A 22,320-nucleotide genomic window follows, 5' to 3' on the forward strand; every position below is an offset into this window, starting at 1 on the left:
CAACCACAATTTTAAATAGATTTAAGAGGGATAACAAAATACAAGCCATAAATAATGTACATATGCGTTAAAAAAAGTTTATCGTCTAACTTGTTTAATCGACTTTTGCCCTTTTACCTTTATCAAGACTTACTGATTTCTCTTTACTTGTAACATCTTCTAGAATGTCAGTAGCATGTTTTGATGATTCATCGAAGTCTAACCTTCTCTTTGTTGGATTGCCCACCGTAAAAGTTTCTTCCACAATGTTGGATGAACGTGCATGTGGTGTTGCTTGTTGTTCACCAGTGTCTCTTGTTATGTCCTTACAAATACATGCTACTGAATAAGTCAATGTCGATGGATGATCTTCATTTAGAGCATTTATCCTTAGACCAACAACAAAATCAATAGCATCTAACTTTTGTTGGAATATTTCACTGTCCTCAACAGTTGTTGGCATTTCAATTCCAACTAACAACATTAGCCGGTGCACATCATGATTAAAGAGAATAGCTTGCACAATTGTAGAACCATCCGATATTTCAACATTTAACTTATACCTACAACGAGCAAAGAGAGTGAAAATAAGTTTAAAGTTAACTTGTTAACATAATAGATAAGATGTATATTCTGTTTGTATACCTCCTGACAGTGAGACCATCAGTTTGGCCACAGTATAAGCAATGGAGTTTTAATCCTTCGATGGAATTCACTGTCTTGTTGCAATAGTTGCAACCAATATAATACTCAAGCGGACCAACATTCTTCATTCTAAGCTTCCCTCTAACCCATGCAATAGGTTTCTACAGGAAAACAGACGTGTGTTATAAAAACAGTTATTTTTAGAATATGGCTTGTTAATCATTATAGTATGCTATAGAGAAATTGGAAAAAATATATTACTCTATACCTGCTTTAATTCATTGTCAATTTCAGCAAAGGTGCACTTTGGTTGTTGCAATGCGTTTGAGAGTGTGAGAAAAGAGTCAAGATAAGTTTTGTCTACAATTGTTTTGTAGATAACGCTTAAGTTGTTGTCTTTCCTATGAAATAAAAATCATATTTTTATAAATCAACATAAATATTAAGTAATACTTTGGAAGTTAGTTGGAAGAAATACCATTTATTAAGAACCGTTGCATGTTGTCCGGGTGGATTTACTTCGATAGTGGTATCATATCTCGTACTCAGTGTAATACCTATTTAAGTAGTAAAACACATGTAAAAATGTAATATGTTCGTTAATAGTATTAAATATTTATATAAAAAAAAAACATCATGTACCTTGGAATGCATTTACATGAACTCCCTGAGCAATAACAATCGGAAATTTGCCTTGACTAAGTTGTAAATCAATTTGAATTCCTTCAGTCATGACAAAGTTGCCCCATAGAGTGATGATAACAGGTTTTGATCTTTGCATTAACAAAAAAAACAATATTATAAAATAGAATGCATAACAATTAAGATTTAAAATATAATCAGTTTGAATATAAGTAAGAGTTAAAGTATAATACTCTTCATTGATGATCACAAACTCATTAATATTTTGTTGACCATTCCTTGTCGTAATGTATTGACGTGGTAGTTTGCAAATAACAATAGCTAGCACATCTGTAGTCATGAGTTGGAAAATAGCAGGAGAGGTTGCTGGCATATATACCTTGGAGAAATATAAGCAGAAATATAGTATGATAGATAACAGTAGTAAACTAATAAGCTTACTTATCAGTTGTCGAGATGACAAACATGCGTAAAAATCTGAGAATGGGGTTATGTGTGGCTGAACCGGTTCGTTGATGTTTATCTCATCTCCAGCAACAACATCTTCAATCATAGTTCTCCTTGTAATGTTCCACAAATTTCTATAATTTGGGTCTGGCAAATTGATGAATTCCCTAGCTGGTTTTACTGATGCATTTGAGATAGTGTATGTGCAGTGTAACTTCAACCTTTCATCAAGTACGTCTATCTCATTGTCATATAACATTGCCTGTACTTTGTTCCCCTGCACAAAGTTACAAGATTAAAAAAGTCTATAAGCTATGGTAGTTGTTGTATGTAAAATTCTTTAATATGGAGTAAAGAATACACATTTTAGAAATACATGAATTGAATATATAAATACTATTCGTTTGCATGATATGAATGACTTACTTCAGAATCTTGAAATATAATTGGTTTGTATTTTTTGCCTGGTGAAGATCTCGATTCTCTTACACTGTGTTTATGAACAACTGTTACTTTGCATTTCCATGCATGTAAATCGACAGTAACAGCTGGTATCAACACAAGATCGTCCATACTACAAAAGAAGTTGGGAAAGTTGTTATGCGAAACTCGACTGTGACATAAAATACGTGAAGTAGAAGAATAAAAGTCATGACAAGCTTACTTGTAAAAAGATGCAGCAATAATAAATTATTTTAGTATCATCATGAAATATACTTGATAATTTCTCGGTAAACAATGTTTTGTGTAAAACTTGCTACAATGGATTCACTATCATCTGTACATATAAGTATTTTCAATGAACTTGCAGTCTTTGCACGCGACATTGCCACGTATAATTGCCCATGGCTAAAAACTGGCTCCTTCAAGTATATTCCCACAAAATCTAGGGTTTGACCTTGTGATTTATTAATTGTCATTGCAAAGCAAACTTTTATCGGGAATTGAGTTCTTTTGAATGGAATGACACATTTATCATCCTTCGATGTCTGAAGTGGTATCCTAGGTATCAATACATGTTTACCTTTGTATTCTCCGACTGCAATAACACAACTTATGATATGATCTCCAAACGCATCACATATAAGCCTTGTACCATTGCACAAACCTTCACATGGATTGAGATTCCTTAGTAATATTACAGGACATCTTTTTTTTAAGCACAACATATGTGGAGGCAATCCAGCAGGAGACAATGTGTGTAAATAATCTTGGCAATGTAAATATTTTGAATCGCTTGGTTCATCATAACTTATGTAAGTCTTATTTGCACCAGGGAACTTGTCTAACAAGAGAAAATTAATTTCGTCAACAAATTCATTCTTTGTTGTCAATATTGCTCTTTCCATCAATGAGTATGGATCATTGGAAAATAAGCCCAAATCTGGGTAGACAGATTCAAACAGAACGTCTAATGGTGGTCTACAACCATTATTTTTAATTAGAAAATGAGATGGAACTTTGATCTTGTTTTGCAAATCCATTTTTTCTGAACCATTACCAATCCTCATTAAATAATCAGCAAAGGTATGATCTTCCTGTGCACGCATGTTTTGCGTTAAAGTCAATCGTCGAATGTGTGGCCATATCAAACTTGACTTAACTAAACATGCTTCAATAAAATCTTCTTTTTTTCCATGCCTTACAATTGGCAGTGTGTGCCTAAAATCACCTCCAAATACAATGACTTTTCCACCAAATAAATCATTACACTCCATAATATCCTTTAAGCTTGTATCAAGACTCTCAATAATCTTTCGATTTGCCATCGAAGCCTCATCCCAAAGAATTAATTTGCATTCTTTGAGTAATCGGGCCTCAGCAGTTTGTTTGCCTATATTGCAAATGTGTTTATCATCCCCATCAAGTGGCAATTTGAAACGAGAGTGTGCAGTGCGACCGCCCGGAAGTATTGATGCGGCGATTCCAGAAGTTGCAGTTGCAAGAGCAAGAAAACCCCTAGCGATTCCAGAAGTTGCAGTTGCAAGAGCAAGAAAACCCCTAGATCTAACAGTCGTTGCAGTTGCAAGAGCAAGAAAACCCCTAGATCTAACAGTCGCCAGTAAGCATCGATATAGAAAACCCCTAGATCTAACAGTCGCCAGTAAGCATCGATATAGAAAAGTCCTAGATCTAACAGTCGCCAGTAAGCATCGATATAGAAAAGTTTTGCCTGTCCCTGCTGGTCCATCAACAAAATATATGCCGCCTTTGTTCGCAAAGACATTTTCAATGATAGTGTCAAATGCTGCACGTTGGCAAGCATTCAACTTCTGCACGCCTGCCAAGTCAGACTCGCTAACTTCCAAACTTCGCTCATACATTATTTCATGAGTCATTGTTGTTGCTATATCAAGTTCAGTAAACGTATCAACCAAGTTGTAATCATATAAGTTTTTGCCCATTTTGTGCAAGTTGTTTGCAATCAACTTGAGGACTAATGATTCACTTTCATCAATCGTGTGCAATCCATTCCTTAAGAAGTCTTGGCACATGTAAGATTTGTATTTTATCCAAAGTGAACGAGGATTTGAAAGATCACAAAAGATCAGAAGCATTGCAAATAACTTCCTCAAACTCGATGGCATTTGGAATAGCAACGCTTCATCTAGTGATTGTTCAATGATTGAATCTCCAGATAGAAGTCCGAGTTTTTCAGCTGCCTCACGGAAAGTTTCAGCAAAGTAACCATTAACAGTTTTTAAGGATTCAAACGATGTGGGTGCCCTTACGTTCATCAACAACATTCGCAAATAGTATCGTTCTCCTTCAGTTGGGTTAACAGTTACAAGCCTACCGATGACCTTCAGTTGTTTCCTTGGCTTCCAAGACTTTGTTGATTTGCACCAAACAAAATGGCAAGGGAATTCAACATAAAGCAACATTTTCGCATATTCATTTGCTAGATTCATAGAAAAGAATTCTGTCAACATGGTACGACATGCTTCTTCCCTACTAACAATATGAATTATTCTTTCATGTCCATAAAAATTTATATATTGGGAATTTTCCAAATGCACTTGCAATTGAATAACAGCGGGTTTTAGCTCGGCTATTGCAAAACCATATATTCGCCATGCAGCTTCAGGGGGAGAAATCCATCGTGCATTCTGGTATTCTTTAATCTCGTCAATCACATAATCGCTCATGTTATCAGCTAAAGACATGCGAACTCTATCATGGCCTTTATAAATATATTTGTATATATACTTGACAGACTTAATGGTTGCACAAACCTCAACATTTATGTGGCAATCAAATTTCAACAATAATTGAGGATTATACGGAACGATCCATCGATTGTCAAGCTTAAACCCTTTAATCTGAACAAAAAAAGAGGTATTTCGCCTCTTATAAATAGGGTATGAGTCATCATCAAACCTAGTCTCAGGACAGAATGAACGAGGGTACTTACTTTTGCAAGAGGGTGAAGTTTGGCATTTCTTTTGGACCATGCAAGGACATGTTTGATTAAGAGAACCACAAGGGCCATGAACCATATGTTTTTTTACAAGGTCATACAGCGTTGGCTGCGTTTCCTTATTTGGGATTTCTGCACACACGTATTCGTCAACAAAAGAAGACGACGCCATCATGGATTTGTTTTTGAGAATAATAAGGAAATGAGCATGTGGAAGACCTCTTTTTTAGAATTCAATCACATATGTGTATGCAGAAATCTCACCAAAGAAATGTTTTTTTGTAATGTCATTCTTTAATTCTTGCAATTTAGCATGAAATACTCTTGCAACCAAATCTGGCCTATTCTGTGCCTCGTCATTGAATTCCAAAAGACGTTTAATTTCTGGCCAATTTGGATTGCATGTTATAGTTAGGAAAAAATCTGGTTTACCAAAGTTTTGGACAAGTGACATCGCATCCATATATCGCCCACGCATATCCCTAGGTCCTCCAATGAACGACGAAGGTAAGATAACTCTGCGACCAACATCATTACCAAATACCGCACCGGTACTGACACTGTCAACCAACCCTTGAAAATTCTCTGACCTACAAAGTTGTTGTTTCTTCCTAAAATAATCAAGACGTTGTGTTTCGACCTTGATATATATGTCAACAATAAATTGTTGAAACAGTCTGCCAGTATGTAGTAATAATGATGTGTCACCTGAACGCATTTGAAATTTGTATGCGTAATATTCCCTGCAAGATACTGAACGACGTTTTTTCCCTTCTCGGAATACGGTTTCCTCAGCTTGAAGTAATTCTTCAACATTTGATACATCATTAGCATTGATATACAATGCACTGGCATATGTATTGCGAGTTGAAGTATTGTTTGGAAAAACTCGTTCAATACCCTCATGCCATCCAGCATCACCGAATGGGAACAACAAAGGGTACTGTAATGGATCATAACAACCATAATAATATTGGATATTCTGAGCACGACCACTGTGTGCGTATACCCTTATGTTCCTATTATCTCCAGAGCCCTCAAAATCTTCAATCCACACTGCAGCAACTTGAGAAGTTGTTGGTGCATTATAAATCCTCTGGTCAAGCGAAGGACATGATTGCAGCGAAATGCTAAACTCATCAGAATGCACAAGATCCTTAAGACTCCGAAAGAATTTAGCATATGGGTTGTGAGACATGACCTCGATAAGATCTAAGACAATTTTCTCATCTAAATGACCAACTTCGCAAACTCTATTCTCTACTTCATGATCAGTGTCGTAAAAATAGAGTTGTAGATTGCGGGGGGGACAACCATCAGGCAATAAGTCATTTATAAAATGGTAAATTTGTCCTTGCACTTTGAAAGTATAAATGCCTTTATTTCTCCTACACAAATCTTTTTCATAGTTATGAATACCAAGCGAAGTAAAAGCAAACGTGTTGTTGTAAGTCCTAACGCACGAACGGAAATTATTGTAGCTCTTATCAGGGCTGGTGTATAATGCCTTTAAAGTCGGTGGCATTCCGTTCGCCACAAGAACAACTTCACCCTTACAACAACAAAATCCAGGAGGTTCATATTGAAGTCGCTTCGCTCCACAATAAATACAATCAGGAATCGCGGATAACATAAATGTGTTTTTTGCATCATTTTGCAATGCGCCTGCTGATTACACAATTGTATTCATGTGTGTTTTATTTCCAAATGTCAAAAGCGCATGACATTTTGTTGGCCGCAGCACGAGCGGAAAAAATGAGAATAAAAAAAAGTCAACACCAACTAATAAATCGATTTTTGTTCTTTCAAATACGTTTGAACAAAAATGCGTAAATGGATGACATTTCACACCTGAAGAAATCGCCAATTGGTCATCCACAGAGGCATTACTATGATTGTTTGATGTTTCGCCTATTTGATTTTGTTGGGACAATTTTTTCCATGCGTCTTTATTTTTATTTCTTTTACGCTCACGCAATTCATCTTGCGTAAATCTTGTACGACCTCTTAATCGGTTGTTCATAACTCTAAGCACTGAACAATCATAAATAACTATATTTGCTAAACACGCAGAAGCAAAATTAAAATTAACAAAACGTAAACGTAACGAAAACAAACCAATATAATGTACAGAAAAAAATAGAACTTAAAAATTAATGTTATTTAAAACAATAGTCAATATAGATGCAGTAACCAATTGTTATTTTTTGGTAATAATATTGCATTTGAAATGTATATTTTGTGATATCAAATATGAGAAATTGACCTCTGATTTGATCGGGTAAAAGTTTATTCATGTTCTCCTGAATTAGTAGGAGAAATTGATATTTTGTATAGATAAAGTTGTAAATGGATGAATGGGAATTTTATTCTACAAATGTACCCATTACATCACTATAGTAACGATTTATTATAATACCAAGATAACAATTATATTATATTATATTCTTTTTTTATTAGTATTATATTGTCTGAGATCATGGGAGGAGAGTTTTTTGAATTGTAAATGCATGCTTTGTATCCCACTTTCATTTGTTTATTTCCACACCGGTTCAATCATGCATAAACCTACATTTTTCATTTGATAAATCCAATCCTTGTTTTACTTTAGAATTTTGGATGGTTGCCTACTTGCAACACAAATAAAGGAGCAAGAAGGAAATAATTCTCATGGAAAATCTTCATTTTTATTTGTGCACTTGGAATTTGAAATTTGGAATTTGAATCCTACACATCCTGATTATTGTGCTGCATGGAGTAAATAATTTCGAATAAATGGGTGCTGACGTGCTCATATGTGGATCGGGTTTATGGTTGATTTATTTGCATCGGTCTAAAATTGGGATGGCTTGGTTGTATTTGCCTATTTGGTTAGGTCTAGTTTTTTTGGGTAAAGCCAANCTTTTGGATATTCGCGTATTGTTCTTTGTAATATATGCAGTTATAGATTATATACATTTTTTGTCATGTGCAAGATATATGTCAGAAATATTTGTATATGTAGATTCCTAATGTAAAGATGTATTTTAGTATACATTAAATTAATAATAACGATATGGAAAAGGTTCTTCCTCTAATTTTTTTTTTCCAAACATATTCAGTTGACATAGGAAATGAGTTACCAACAACAGAACTTAACTTTTACAACATAAGATTTAATTTTAGACTTACAGGTTGTGAAGCGGCGTAGAATTACATTTGTAATGTGAAGATGTATTTTAGTATACATTAAATTAATAATAATGATATAACAAAAGGTTCTTTCTCTGTTTTTTCCCCAAACATATTCAGTTCATAAAGAAAATGATTTACCAAGAACATAACTTAACTTTCACAACATAAGATATAATTTTAGACTCACAGGTTGTGAAGCGGCGTAGAATTCTCACCTATCAGAATGGATGCAAGCCATGCCGCTGTTTACAGGTACGTTGAAAAGAAGGTTTTTCCTGCACTGAGAAAAGCAAGTAATGTAACATATTTCACACCATGAAAGTGGCAAGTTACTGTAAAAGTGCTTCAAAAGAATAAAGATGGTCTACTTAATTTGTCTAATGAAGCAGATGAATATAAATAATTATGAACTCACAGGTTGCAAAGCAGTGTAGAGTTCGAAGGTTTCAGGGAATTTGAGGTATATTATGGTGTTCAAACTCGTGGAGAAAGGCTGCATTTTATGTGCACTCAGAAAAGCACTTTCAAAAAAGAAAGGTCCGTGACTACAATAATTAAAGCATTAGTATGAGACAAGTTCTCTTAACATATTTTCCCGTAACTTGCGGTATTGTGTTCCTTTTCATTGTCAGTTAAATATTATGTTATTTATATGTTTTGGAATATTGTGTTTGGTGCCCGACGTTACCCGTTCGAAATGATATAATTATAGAGTTTTTTATAAAAAGTGGGTAGTTGGGCCCACAAAGATGGTACTGAAGAAACGATAATATATTTCTCCATATATTCTTTTGTATGTTTATTTATTAAAATTGGTAATGTGGCAGACATTGCTTTGGGAATTGGCCTACCACAAAGGTAAAAACACTATAGTGGCACAAGATCCAAACTATTTTTTATAATAATGTGTCAAGACATTTTGTTCGTAATTGGTCCACCACAAAAGCAAAAACACTATAGCGTCACAAGACCCAAACTATTTTTGTAATCACTATAATATAATATTGAAGCCTAAATTATGTTTAGATAGTGTGCGTATATAATATCCAAAGCAGGCCCATGAAAATAGTGTCAAAGTTGTATTTAAGCAGCCTGAAATTGGAAGGTCGATCATCGGCAAGGGCAAATATGGCATTCTGTTTGCAAAGCACATCAATAAAAGCACAAGGTACAAAGAAATGTCATCGGAAAAAGTCTTGGGCAAATTATACTGAGCTTTTATATGTTATAGTGACTTTATTCTTTGGAAAGTCTAAAAAGGAGAATGGTAAAGCAACATTAGTGATATTACTACTTCTTACCAAAGAAAGTGGGTCATGGATTAGTCAATTAATGGTAGCAATTATTCTATAGGGCTTAAATATTGAGATTGATCTTACATCTAAGTTTTAATTGGAAGTGTAGTCCTGAATTATAAAGGGTTTTACTACAGTTCCAATCTTTACTCCCTCACTTTTACTCCTGATGTGGCAACCATTGATAAGTTATTTTCATTCTATGGGTCTCAAAGAAAAAATGTCTACATCAAATGTTTAAGTGAGGAAGTAGAATTAGGGTGTCCAAGTTGCATTTTTCATCAAGAAATTGTTTTCTTGATGGAAAATGCTCAAAAAAAAAAAAAACAATTTCTTGATGGAAATTATTGTTTTAATCCTCCATTGAGTAAATTTAAGATTTCATGTTGTTGAATCCATCTTCATATTGTCTCACAAGTGAAACTTTGTAACCAAAACATTACAAAGACAAAACTAATAAAAGACTATCGTCATGTTTGGTAAATGGTTGTTAGCTGATTGGGTTGGCTGTTTGGGTTAAAAGGTATGATTTTTTGATAACATTAGCTTATTGTAGAAAGTTGTTTGATAAATTAGTTGTTAGCTGATAACTGTTTGGCATAATTTCTTTTCTCAAAAAGCTAATTAAAAAGGCTGCTTTGAGTAGCCTTTTGAATTTTAGCATTTTGGAGTTACAAAAAGCTTATTAGACAAACAACTAATAGTGATCAAATAAGCCAGAATTGGCTGATAGGCTGATTATTTACCAAACAGGACCTATATCAACTTTCTAGGCTAGTCACCTTGTACTCTAATAGTAGTACATGACAAAAGACATACTAAATAGAGTTAGTCTTAGCGTCTTCTAAGTTATTCACCATCTACTTCAGTAGTTGTACATGACAAAATTATATTAAGTATTAAATGTCATTGTTTTTTTTTTAAACAAAAGAAAAAACATCAAAGACTTAATTTTTGGAGAAAATACTCTCTAAGTTCTAAATCTTTCCTACTTGATAATGTGTCTGGTCATTGGAATATTTTTCGAATAAGGTTTGGAAAATCTTAAATGGAGACTAATCGCTGGGTGACTAATAACGAAGTCTTACAATTTCAATTAATGTGCATGTTTTTTGAGTACTCCATATGTTGCGTCGATTTTTTTTAAATTTAAACACCCAAATTCTTCTAAATTATGACATGGTGATTGGGTCATCTTGAGCAAATTAAAATATGATGAGTCATATTTCTTCAATTGCATATTTTATGAAGCAATTCCAATTGCGTAAGGAAATTCATAACTTACATGTTTTATTGTTGGGGCATCCAATTTTTACATACTATTCTTTTTATCCAAATTTCAGCTACTGCATATCAATATTATTTCTCCTCACACGTAATACGTGGTCTAAATCGAACATTTCTCCATCTGTGTCTTACAATAACAGGGCGTTTGGTTTGAGAGAAGGAATAATTAGGTGGGAAAAGAATTGCAATTACATGGGAAAAAAATAATGTAGGAATAAAGTGCAGTTTACATTCTAGTGTTTTGTTTTCAGGAATAAAAGTACTGGGAATTTCAATTCCAATGTTTGGTATACATGGGAATTGAGAGGAAATAAATAGCATAAAGTTCAAAATGCCCATGGTTGTTGTTGTTGTTGTTATTTATAATTGACAAATTAATTCATAAATTGTTAGAGTTGTTGCATATATAGAATGTAAATTTTGAAGAGTTCTGCATATAAAGAATTCAAATGAACATACACGAAAATTGTTGTATATAAACAATGCATATAAAGAATGCAAATTTTAAATAGTTGTTCCATTGAATTGCAATTCCCTCCAACCAAACAAAGGAATTTAGTAGCATTCGGAATTAGGTGGAATTAAGTGGAATGGAATTGTAATTCTCTCCAACCAAACACCTGTTAGTGTGCAACAATCCATTTTCATATATCACCGCCATGTTGTACCTATGCGAGCTATCAAATAAAACTTGATAAATATTTTTATTATATTAGAACGTGTAGGCTTTGAAGATTGTTATCTTTAGGGAGAGTGACATTTACTTAAATCATGATTTTTACTTAATTAAATCAATCCTAAAAACCAATCATTGTACTCTTTTTCCCTAAATTAGAAAATATCACTTTTACCCCTGAATTATTTGACTTTTAAAAATTTGATCCATGTAAGTGAATTTAAACAAATTTAGTCTCTCAATTGGCCAAAATGTTGCTATTTTTAGCCCTTAGTGTTATATAATTGTCAAACTTCATTAACATATGTGGTTATTTTTATTATTTAGAATTAATATTCACTATTAAAAATAATGCTCACATGGAGAGAGTGAAACTTTAACTAAGAATATTGATTCTAAATGACAAAATTAACCTCATAAAAAGAGTTTGCTATTAAAATTTAATAATTAGATAACAATAAGGACTAAAACTGCAACATAATGAACAATTAAGGGACTAAATCTGTTCAAATCAATTAACAAGGACCAAATTTTTGAAAATAAAATAATTCAAGGGTCAAAAGTGTTATTTTTCCTTTTCCATTTGATTGAGTTTTGACATAATTTTCTTAATTAAAGGCTATTAACGAGACAACTAGTGCAACACATGAATAATATTGTGATAATAAATGTTGACATTACTAGATGAATTATATTATGATAATATTTATTTATCCTTTATAGACTTATAGTTATACTGAAACTTTGTAGGCCATGTATATATTGGATTGAAAGATGAATAATAAAGGATGTATATATTGAATTGAAGGATGAATAATAAAAGATTGGTGGTTCTCTCCGTATTTATTTTCTCTCTGTATTCACTTTATATGGAGTATTCATTATATTCCTGGGATGAAAAGGTGTAAATTTACAACAAAACTATTATTATTACTTTTTGGTGAAAAGGATTAAAATTTTCATCAATAAGTCAATTTATTTTGTGCAAATGATACTTTTTGGTTCCTGATTGTGGACAAATAATATAATTAATTCAATCAATCAATTATTAGCAATCCATCTTTAGTCTTGATTGTTGGTCCGATAGGATGGGAAAAGTCTAGAGGGGGTGAATAGACTTTTCAACAATTTAAAAAAATTATAACACTTTGGTAATTTCAACTCTAGGTAGCAAGCATAAAGCAAATAAACAACTTAGAGTTCGCAGCGGAATATCAGTACGTAAAGTGCTATAAATAAAAAATGACATATGAATCAGGAGGAATTTCTTACTAAAAAGGACTGTTGCAAAAATCCCCGCCTAGGCGCTAGGCGCTCCTATACCGAAGCGAATTACTCCCTAGGCATCCGCCTAGGTGGCCGGCCGCCTAGGAGGCCGCCTAGCGCCTAACTCGGCCGACTGGGCTGAATTTGGCCGAGTTAACTCGCCCAACTCGGCAGAGTTAGCCGAGTTAATTCGAACGAGTCGGCCTTGTTAATTTTATTATTATATTTATATATATATTTAAATTTATTTATTTATATAAGTAAGAGAAGTAAGATATATATATATACATATATATATATATATAATATAATATAATATATGACATACACCCACACACATGAATTAATTTTTGTTGTTATAGGTTGCCGCCAAGAACCGCCTAGGCGCCGCCTAGACCGGTTAGGCGCTAGGCGCTAGTCTACTGCCCGACTAGCGCCTAGCGCCTACTGCAACCATGCTAAAAAGTAAATGTGAATAGTGTGTGAATAGTGCATGAATAGTAAATAAATCTAGGAAATTGAAATGCTCAGTACATGCACTTGTGATATGAAGACTTATAATAAAATATGCAATGGAATGCTATGCATGCACACGTATGAATTGCAAGACCCAGATGAATATATCAGTAAGTGGGTTAGTATGAGATATGCATGCAAGAATAAATATGATGCAAATAAAGTAAAGAGATAGAGAGATTTATAGTGGTTCGGAGATGGTGTAATTTTCGTACTCCATTTCGTCCTTTCACTCCAAGGAAGGTTTCCACTATCTTCAATCACCCATATACAATAGTGGATAGTGCCAACCCGGCACTTCCCGAGTGTCTTGCATAGAGCTACACTCAATCCCGAGCGCCTCGCACAAAGCCACGCTCCCGAGTTTCTCGCACCTAGCTACGCTCCTACACCAAGTGTTTTGCACCCAGCTACACTTAGTCTTCCAAGTGTGTCCGCACAAAGCTACACTCCTCCGAGTATCTCGCACAAAGCTATACTCCCGAGCGTCTCACACCCAGCTACGCTCCCGAGCGTCTCGCACAAAGCCACGCTCCTTCCGAGTGTTTCGCACAAAGCTACACTCCACCGAGTATGTCGCACAAAGCTATACTCAACTTGGATTTCACAAGCCTCACCTGCTACTCTCCTTTTCTCTACTCACAGTAGATATGGTTTTACAAAGAAGTATTTATCTTCTTCTCTCTAACTTGAATTTTTCTATTCAGCTCAATACTTGCACTCTCCAATATTTTTCTTCTTCTCTCTAACTCTCGAAATAATATCTCTATATTTGCTCAGATGTTATGATGTGGAAAGGTGCTTGTCTTCAAGTCTTGCATGGGTATTTATAGCTTGAAGAAGCTATCTACCCGTTCTGGATCTATCAATCCTGATCGTCCATTTTGAATCTTGAAATAATTTGCCAACTTCTTCTAAAGCTCTTCATGGCCTTTGTCAGATGAATTTGAAAATTGGCCTATGTCATTATATTACTCATCTTGTAAGAAGCCCATTCGTCTGATTGCATTCTCAGATCTTGAATTGGGTTTCCTTATCATGATGGCCTCCAATTTTGACTTTTCAAGTGTGAACACTTGACTTTGCAATTTCTTCTTCTGAAATGACAAGTTGATCTTTCCAAAATATTTCATCAGGTGGCTCTTGCTTGAGCATAAATTATATCACTGAAAAATTCACCGACACCTCCAAGTTGGTCTTCACTTGCTTAATTCAAATTTTGCCTCCAAAAATTAATTTTGGATTTTCGAATTATTATCCCAAAATTAAATTTAATTTTGGCTCCAATTTCATTTCAAAAATTTAATTTTGGATTGAATTTTTGTTACCAGAAATTAAATTTCCACTTAGGAATTTTATCTCCAAGATTTTGGATTTTTCCTTATATTTTTGCTAATCTTGGGATGGGACATGTGCTTTCCAGTAGCCATTCCAGTGCGTAATGGGTTTCAAACTAGAGACCTTTGGCTTGTGCTGCGCATTCCTTCTCCATTCTTCTAATCCATCTTTTGATGACTTTCACAACATATAATTAATAAATAACAATATGCTGAGTAAGTCTAATTCTCCTCAATTCCGTATGACTTTGACTTAGACTTGGACTTTTGGAGATTGTACTCTAGACTCAAAAATAAAAATTACAATTTGGTTCATCAAAACTATTACATTTTATTCCTAACATTGATGCTACGACCCTAAATAGGACCGTAACGGATAGGAAACCTTTCGAGCAGGCTTCTAGCTCCTTACCGTATTCGAGTCACGGCAAACTCCAATTTCACACTTCGAGCGTGTGAGAGCTCCAATAAATAAAGAAGAAGAACATAAATAAAAACAATATATTTCTCTTGAGTGGTTCCCAATTAGAATATATCATTTGCACTGGCTGGGGTACTGTTCTGGCTATGGCAGCTAGTCGAGGGCGAAGGCAGTCTGGTGTTGGCGACTCTGGTGGAGGCAGACAGTCGCGTGGAGGTCGATGGAACTAGTGCGGTGGCCGGCAGGGACGGGCGTGGCAGTTGTCCTCGCTGCTAGATATGTCGCAGTCATGGGCACACTACCGTGCCTTGCTTCTGGCAGTATACCGGTTCCCCTGCTCCCTAGGCGCACATAGCAGTTGGTGGTGATGGTGTTGCTTATTCTAGTACTATAGATTTGTCTGTTTGGTATTCAAATACTAGTGCCTCGTCACATGCCACGCCAGATGCTTCTTTATTGACTGGTACCATGGTGGTGATGTGCTCCGAGTCGGTAATGGTGCAGGTTTAGATATTTCCAGTCATACTTCGATTCCTTCGTCTTCTAGGTCCTTAATTAAAATTATCTAGTGTCTTGCATGCCCTTAATTTATCCATGTCTCGTTTGTTTGTTCAACGTTTTGCTTCCGATAATGATGTCTTTTTTTAATTCCATCCATCTTTCTTTGTTGTGAAGGATTGCGTAACCAAGGCAGTGCTTCTTAGGGTTCCGAGTTCGAGTGGTCTTTATTCTTTCGCAGGGCAGGTACATGGGTGATATCCTATAACGAGCTGGCATGACTGAGTGTAAGCCACTTGTGACTCCTACCTCGGCTGCTCGCCCTGCGTCCCCTTCTGATGAGTTTTTCAACAATCTTACTCAGTACAGGCGATTAGCAGGTGCTCTGCAGTACTTAACTATCACTACGCCAGATCTTTCTTATGCGGTCAACCGTCTGTGTTAGTTTATGCATTCGCTTACACTGGAGCATTGGGGGCTCCTCAAACGTGTTTTTCGTTATGTGAAAGGTACACTTGATTTTGGATTACGCTTGGGTGTTTATGAGTCAAATGATATTCATGCTTTTTCGGATTCGGATTCGGCTGGTTGTCCTATTGATCGCAAGTCTACTAGTGGGTTTGTTGTTTTTCTTAGGTTTCTCACAAGCAGCGAACGGTGGCTCAATCTTCTACTGAGGCTAAATACAAGGGTCTTGCTGATGTTTCCACTGAGTTTACCTGAATTGTGTCTTTGCTGCGTGAAGTTGGTTTTCATTCCAACCATTCTCCTAATTTTTGGTGTGACAATCTAGGTGCCACTTATCTATGTGCTAATCCCACGCGTGTTTCATTCCAGGACTAAGCATGTGGAGATTGGCTACCACTTTGTTAGGGATAAGGTAGCTTATGGGGAGCTTTGAGTTAATTTTATTTCGACCAAGGATCAGCTTGCAGATATCTTCACCAAACCGTTGCCTACTCCGCGTTTTGAAGTGCTTCAAGATAAACTCAATGTTGTTTCCATCCAACCTTGTGTTTAAGGGGGTGTATTAGGACTCTAGTGTTATATTTCAATTGGTGCTTCTCTTAGATAGTTATCCTATATAGCTATATATGTTTTCTGATCTATATTATTGTTGATTAACATAAATACATAAAATCCTTCTCTCACCGTTGCTAAGCTTGAATAGTCATAGATACGTATTTTTTTTATTTATAAAAAAGGGGTATTCGTGACTGTTCCAACTTAGGAACAATAGTGGATACCCTTTAAAAAATTCGAGATTGTGTTTGCTTTCTGCGACCCAAGTATCCACGACTGTTGTACAACAGTTGCGAAAAGTCCTTTACAACAGTAGCGTATTAGCTGTTCTATATTAGTGACTATTATGGCAGAAGAAGCATTCAATTGGAGTTTATCCGGACCAATGCTATGAACTTCGAGAATTGAATGGGATCTTCGTAAAATTGATCCGTATGAGTGTTACACCAATTTGTTTGGAAGGTTCAATGGGAAAAAGAATAACTTTGTAACTCATTATTTAGTAAGAATCGGCGAAATAAAAAAATCATAAAAATGATTTGACAGGTCCTTGGAAGGAATTCCGGGGGCCTTAGATGGAAGGAAATTGATGATAATGTGAAAAATGAAATACTATCGTCGCATGCGGATGTCGATAGTCGAGGTAGCACTGTAGCCGAATATAGAAAGTCATGGAGAATATAACAAAATATAATATGATGTTGACATCTTTCATCTTCCCCAACATATAAAAACGGAAATGGAAAAGGACGATAGAATCCATAGAGATATGCTCCTTTTTTGTCCATCTGGGAATACGCGACAATCCATTGTTCACTCTTTAAAGCTTGATTTTTCTAACAATTTATGTCTCTATCAGAAAACGAAGCCTTGGAGACAACCATGTCTGAGTATGAAAGCGTGGACTATCCTTAAAAAACTTTCGATTGGGTCCGAAATTTCTTCGGCGATGTCGTATGCTCTTCGCTCATCAGAGCCGCCAGGTGGCACGTATTTGTTTCACTAAAGAACTCGCCTTTATTATATACCCTCAAATTCAGTGGTTTCCGCAATTCTACTGCTGGGTTTGCTCATAGGTTTTTCCAGTTCGGTTTTCTTGACCCAATTCTCAGGTACTGCTCTGCTCTGTTCTCACTCATGTTTTACCATCGCTCTGTGATTTCTTTATCCATCCACACAAGTTCAAACCCTTTTGCCCCACAACGTTTGAATGGTGGCGAAATTGCCTCTTTTTTTTTTGTTTTTTTTTTCTTAGTATCTGCACACTTTTTCATGCAAGTATGATAAAGCAATTCCTGGGTAATTTTCCAACCAAAACCGTACAAGTAAATCCTGTCTTATGATCCTAACTTATAAAGTACCACAAGGAATTAAATCTTTGCAAGAATTCAAACTCGTGATCTTATAGTTGCAAGTGTGGAGACATGTCAAACCTTACGGGACTTAAATCAGGATATTAGTTACTTCAAATCATGTGATTTTTGTTATTGACTGTTTTTAGTCTTGGAGGAGTGATTTGCAATCCTAACAGATGAGATGAAATGAAAAAAAAGAGTGATATACTGTCCATTTCTTGCACCCTTACATTTATGAAATTATGAGAGCGAGATGGTGAAAATTCATTTCAGCATCATTATTTATGGAATTAGGATCATATATTATGGAAACAGAATCTTAACATTGTATTAGGATCAAACGCTACCATTATGCCAAAAGCTGGCCTTTACAGTCCTCCGTCCAAGAATCTCAACTCTGATACCACTTTTTAGGATCAAGCGTTACCACTACGCTCATAGCTATAGCTAGTAGTAAAGACGCAACTTTAGACTACCATCACATTTTTGAGAGTCAGGAGGTTGGACTTGCCCATTCAACGGTCTCCACCCAACAATCCCCTAGTCACACGGTATTGGACTTGGCGCTTACTGGCCTCCGCTAGGGGTGGAAATAGGCCGAACCGAGCCGAGCTTAGAAAATTAGGTTTGGACTGGTTACGAAAATCCAAAGCCTAAGCCTGGGTTTGAGCCTGTATGTAGGCTTTTTGTTAGGCTCAAGCCTGAGCCTACAATTGGCTCCACTTTGCCTGAATTATTTTTAAAAGCATGTTTAATATTTAGAAGATATAAAAGGCTTCAAAGTAAGTCTTACTTTGAGCATATTTAAAGTCTATAATAAGTATATGTAATTAATTTAAGAAATACCCTAATACAAAACTAATACATAATTACATAAGTATATCACCACAATGCAAACATAAAAATATAAAATAAAATAAAACAAGTCACGGCTTTAGCATTCTCGTTAACTTGTTTAGAAATAAATTCAATTGTATTATTGTTTGTTATCCTATAGAATATCATAAGTAATTAATAATCAATTCGCATAATTAAGTTGCGATATTTCATTAAATATTATGACAGTAAGAACAATTATTAAAAAAATTAAACAATTTTGGAGGTAGAGGGTTAGGGTGCCTATTTTTTTTTAATAGAACTGACCCTATTACATTGTAGTATCTATTATACATACTTTCTCAAAGGTATAAAGAGTCAAATTGCCTCCACTGAGGCTCGATTTCATGACCTCTCATGTGGGAGAGTCACTACATGCCATCTGACCCTATTACATTGTAGCTTAATTGGCAGATCTAGCCTATTTAGTTTAATAGGCTTTGAAATTGGCTCAAGCCTAACTTTTTTACTAAATGAGGTAGGCGTAATTAGGCTAGGACATAAGCCTCTACAAGGGGCTGGCCTATTCCCATGCCTCCGACAAACACATTGTAATCCCCATCCCTTTAGGCTGAGAAGAATAGATACTCATATAGGTAATTAAATAAAATGAAAATGACCTGTTTTGGAAGAAAATATTGGTTGGAAGCATGAAACATTCCCCATGTTTTGTGGAATTACATACTCAAATCCTGGTTTAATGTGCTCTTTGTTTGCTAATTTATGTTGCTGGACAGACATAGTGAAGAAAAAGAATAGGAGAGAGAGAGATATGTCATTCAGTTCAGATTGCTGGTTGCTTTCACTAGCAATCCTACTAATAGTGGCCACATTTTCTCCAACTTCACAAGCTAGTATAAGAAATGAGAATGGGTTGAAAACAAGCACCTTTCTATCACCAAAGATTGAACTAGAACCTGGATCGGTCTCAAACAAATACTACTATGATATTGACTTCCCAAAAGGTCATATTGCTATCAAAGAATTTACTGCTGAAGTGGTTGATGAAGCAGGGAACTCTGTCCCACTTCATGAGACATATCTCCACCATTGGGTCGTTGTAAGACTCAATCGGCGCAAAGGTGTTGAAAAGATGAAGTACTATCCGAGTTTGGGCTTTCATCAACCGGATTATGTTATCGTGAGCAACTCCGGGGTTTGTCGTGGTCTTTCACAATATTTTGGCCTTGGATCAGAGACAAGAAAGACAGACAACCAGATCCCAAATCCATATGGAATAGAAGTTGGCAACCCTGAAGATGTCCCTGAAGGTTATGAGGAGGGATGGATGCTTAATGTGCATGCAATTGATACGCGTGGTGCAGAAGATAGGTTGGGATGCACCGAGTGCAGGTGTGACTTATATAATGTCACCGAGGATGAATACGGGGAAACTATTGGACAAGATTATATTGGAGGCTTGAGATGTTGCTATGATGAGATGAGATGCAGGGTAAAAGAAGGATATAATGGTATCAAAAGAAGTCTCTACCTAAAGTACACTGTCAAATATGTTGACTGGGATTCCTCCATTGTGCCTGTCAAAATTTATATATTTGATGTCACTGATACTTGGAGAACATCTGATGAAACCAAAGGTTCCATGAAAGGGCACCACTGTAAGGTGATTGAACTCTACCTTCTACATTATTCTGTCATAAACTTCCTGCTCCACTTAATACTATTAGGCAATTAATGGATTATGACTAGTTTGATATATATAATTTATTTCTCCAGTATTGATTCTTAGGTTATCAGCAAAGTCACTGCTTTTATGGGATAAGCTAGAAACCAAATGACCTGAGATGCTCTAATTCTTTATTCATTCTACCTTGAATATGGGTTTCCAACATTCTAGGTGACCTGACTGATTAAAGCCTGCAGATGAGATAGATTAAGCTCACTTCTTTATGGTAATATTAAATCATATATAATATTTGATTCAGATTGAATATGATGTTGAGCCATGTTCTGTTGCCGTGGCTAATGATAAATGTGTTCATACCCAAAGTGTAAGTATAAGTTTGCCAAGTGGAGGGGATGTCATTTATGGTGTTGCCCACCAGCACACAGGAGGGATTGGTTCAACTCTTTACGGAGAGGTATAACTTTTTCTCCTTCATTTCCTTGTTTGTTCGTTTACATGCTTCATAGTAACAATTCCATTTGGAATATTACTTTATCTTATCATGTCTATGTCTGGCCATCTATTCGTTAAGCATCTATATCTTGAATTGATTTAGGATGGAAGGACAATATGCTCATCATTTCCAATTTACGGGGAGGGAAATGAAGCAGGAAATGAATCTGGTTATATTGTAGGAATGACGACCTGTTATCCTCAGCCTGGTTCTGTCAAGATTGCCGAGGGCGAGATGCTAACCGTTGCATCTAATTATAGCAGTAGCCACAGTCACACCGGAGTCATGGGGCTTTTTTACATTTTAGTCGCCGAACCTTTGCAGACATCCAATTCTATCATGCACACCCAACACAAGGTAAGATTTTACCCCTCAACATGCTACCTACACATTGAGAATTTATGAGCTTTTTGAATTTTAGCGTTTTGGAGTAATAAAGTCGATTAAATAAACACTTATATTGGCTGTTTGATTTAATAGTGGTGAAAGAAGTCAAAGGCCCTGTTTGGTAAATGGTTGTTGGCTGTTTGGGTTAGAATGAATGATTTGTTGATAATATTAGTTGATTGTAGAAAATTGTTTGATAAATTAGCTGTTAGCTGTTTGGTATAATTTCTTTTCTCAAAAAGCTAATTGAAAAGGTTGCTTTGAGTAGCTTTTTGAATTTTAGCATTTTGGAGTTACAAAAAGCTTATTAACCAAACAACTAATAGTGGTCAAATAAGCCAAAATTGACTGATAAGCTGATTATTTACCAAACACGGTCAAAATTGGCTGATAAGCTATTTTTCCAAACAGGGCCTTAATATGAAAAATTGTGTATGCATATATACTTAAGAAGAGATAATAACTGTCAAAGCTGACCAGTTTCTGTGAATATAATTCTGCAGACAGGTGAAACGGTGAACCCAACATATGCTCTTTGGGCTTTATTTGCACTGTGTGGAATTGCAGTGATTGCTGCTGCTATTATCGCTGTTAAGCGTAGTACAGAAAGGGACAACGGCTACGAAGCTATAGTTGTCTGAGGTTGCCGTGTCCTTATAAGGTTTATGTTGCGTTTATACATTTATATGTGCTTTGCATATGCATGTTTATAGCCCTAAACTTGTGGAAAGCTTGGGGGTGTACCATTACTACTTTTCCTTCTTTGGGTCTCTTTATGTGGCATTTGTGTGTGTATGTTCTTCAACTTTTTGAATGTTTGGTGTTTGAGTTTAGTACATTTTTGGTTCTTTGCATCTCTTTTCAAGTCTGGACATTTTTTATTTTAAAGAAAACTCTTTGTTATGATATGTGAAAAAAATAAAGATTTATTTCG

At 35.5% G+C, this 22,320-nt stretch overlaps 3 protein-coding genes and 1 long non-coding RNA gene across 6 annotated transcripts; 2 read left to right on the forward strand and 2 right to left on the reverse strand.

The window, feature by feature from the left end:
* On the reverse strand, positions 1 to 1,979 carry LOC116011341 (replication protein A 70 kDa DNA-binding subunit B-like). Of its 3 annotated transcripts, XM_031250893.1 has the most exons (7): positions 1,708 to 1,979; positions 1,500 to 1,596; positions 1,267 to 1,397; positions 1,103 to 1,181; positions 893 to 1,025; positions 625 to 785; positions 1 to 542 (listed from the first exon to the last, which is right to left on the reverse strand). In XM_031250893.1, the coding sequence occupies exons 1-7, from the start codon at positions 1,970 to 1,972 to the stop codon at positions 95 to 97; spliced, it is 1,314 nt and encodes a 437-aa protein (XP_031106753.1). In that variant the 5' UTR covers positions 1,973 to 1,979; the 3' UTR covers positions 1 to 94. The 3 variants fall into 3 exon arrangements, with proteins under 3 accessions (XP_031106753.1, XP_031106752.1, XP_031106754.1); XM_031250892.1 differs by having other exon boundaries at positions 1,500 to 1,979; XM_031250894.1 differs by lacking the exon at positions 1,500 to 1,596 and having other exon boundaries at positions 1,708 to 1,840.
* A 438-nt stretch (positions 1,980 to 2,417) lies between these two features.
* On the reverse strand, positions 2,418 to 5,306 carry LOC116010910. Its single transcript, XM_031250404.1, has one exon. It carries the CDS (start codon positions 5,304 to 5,306, stop codon positions 2,418 to 2,420), a length of 2,889 nt encoding a protein of 962 aa, XP_031106264.1.
* Positions 5,307 to 8,043: 2,737 nt separating this feature from the next.
* Positions 8,044 to 9,035, forward strand: LOC116009789. The gene is made up of 2 exons (XR_004096848.1): positions 8,044 to 8,560; positions 8,726 to 9,035. It is a non-coding gene; the product is annotated as an uncharacterized LOC116009789 (long non-coding RNA).
* An 8,477-nt stretch (positions 9,036 to 17,512) lies between these two features.
* On the forward strand, positions 17,513 to 22,320 carry LOC116005769. Its single transcript, XM_031246009.1, has 5 exons — positions 17,513 to 17,739; positions 19,596 to 20,482; positions 20,805 to 20,960; positions 21,102 to 21,356; positions 21,890 to 22,320. Exons 2-5 carry the CDS (start codon positions 19,631 to 19,633, stop codon positions 22,025 to 22,027), a joined length of 1,401 nt encoding a protein of 466 aa, XP_031101869.1. The 5' UTR covers positions 17,513 to 17,739; positions 19,596 to 19,630; the 3' UTR covers positions 22,028 to 22,320.

The sequence above is a fragment of the Ipomoea triloba genome, chromosome 2 (genome assembly GCF_003576645.1).
Source record: "Ipomoea triloba cultivar NCNSP0323 chromosome 2, ASM357664v1".
In the NCBI taxonomy this organism is placed as follows: domain Eukaryota; kingdom Viridiplantae; phylum Streptophyta; class Magnoliopsida; order Solanales; family Convolvulaceae; genus Ipomoea; species Ipomoea triloba.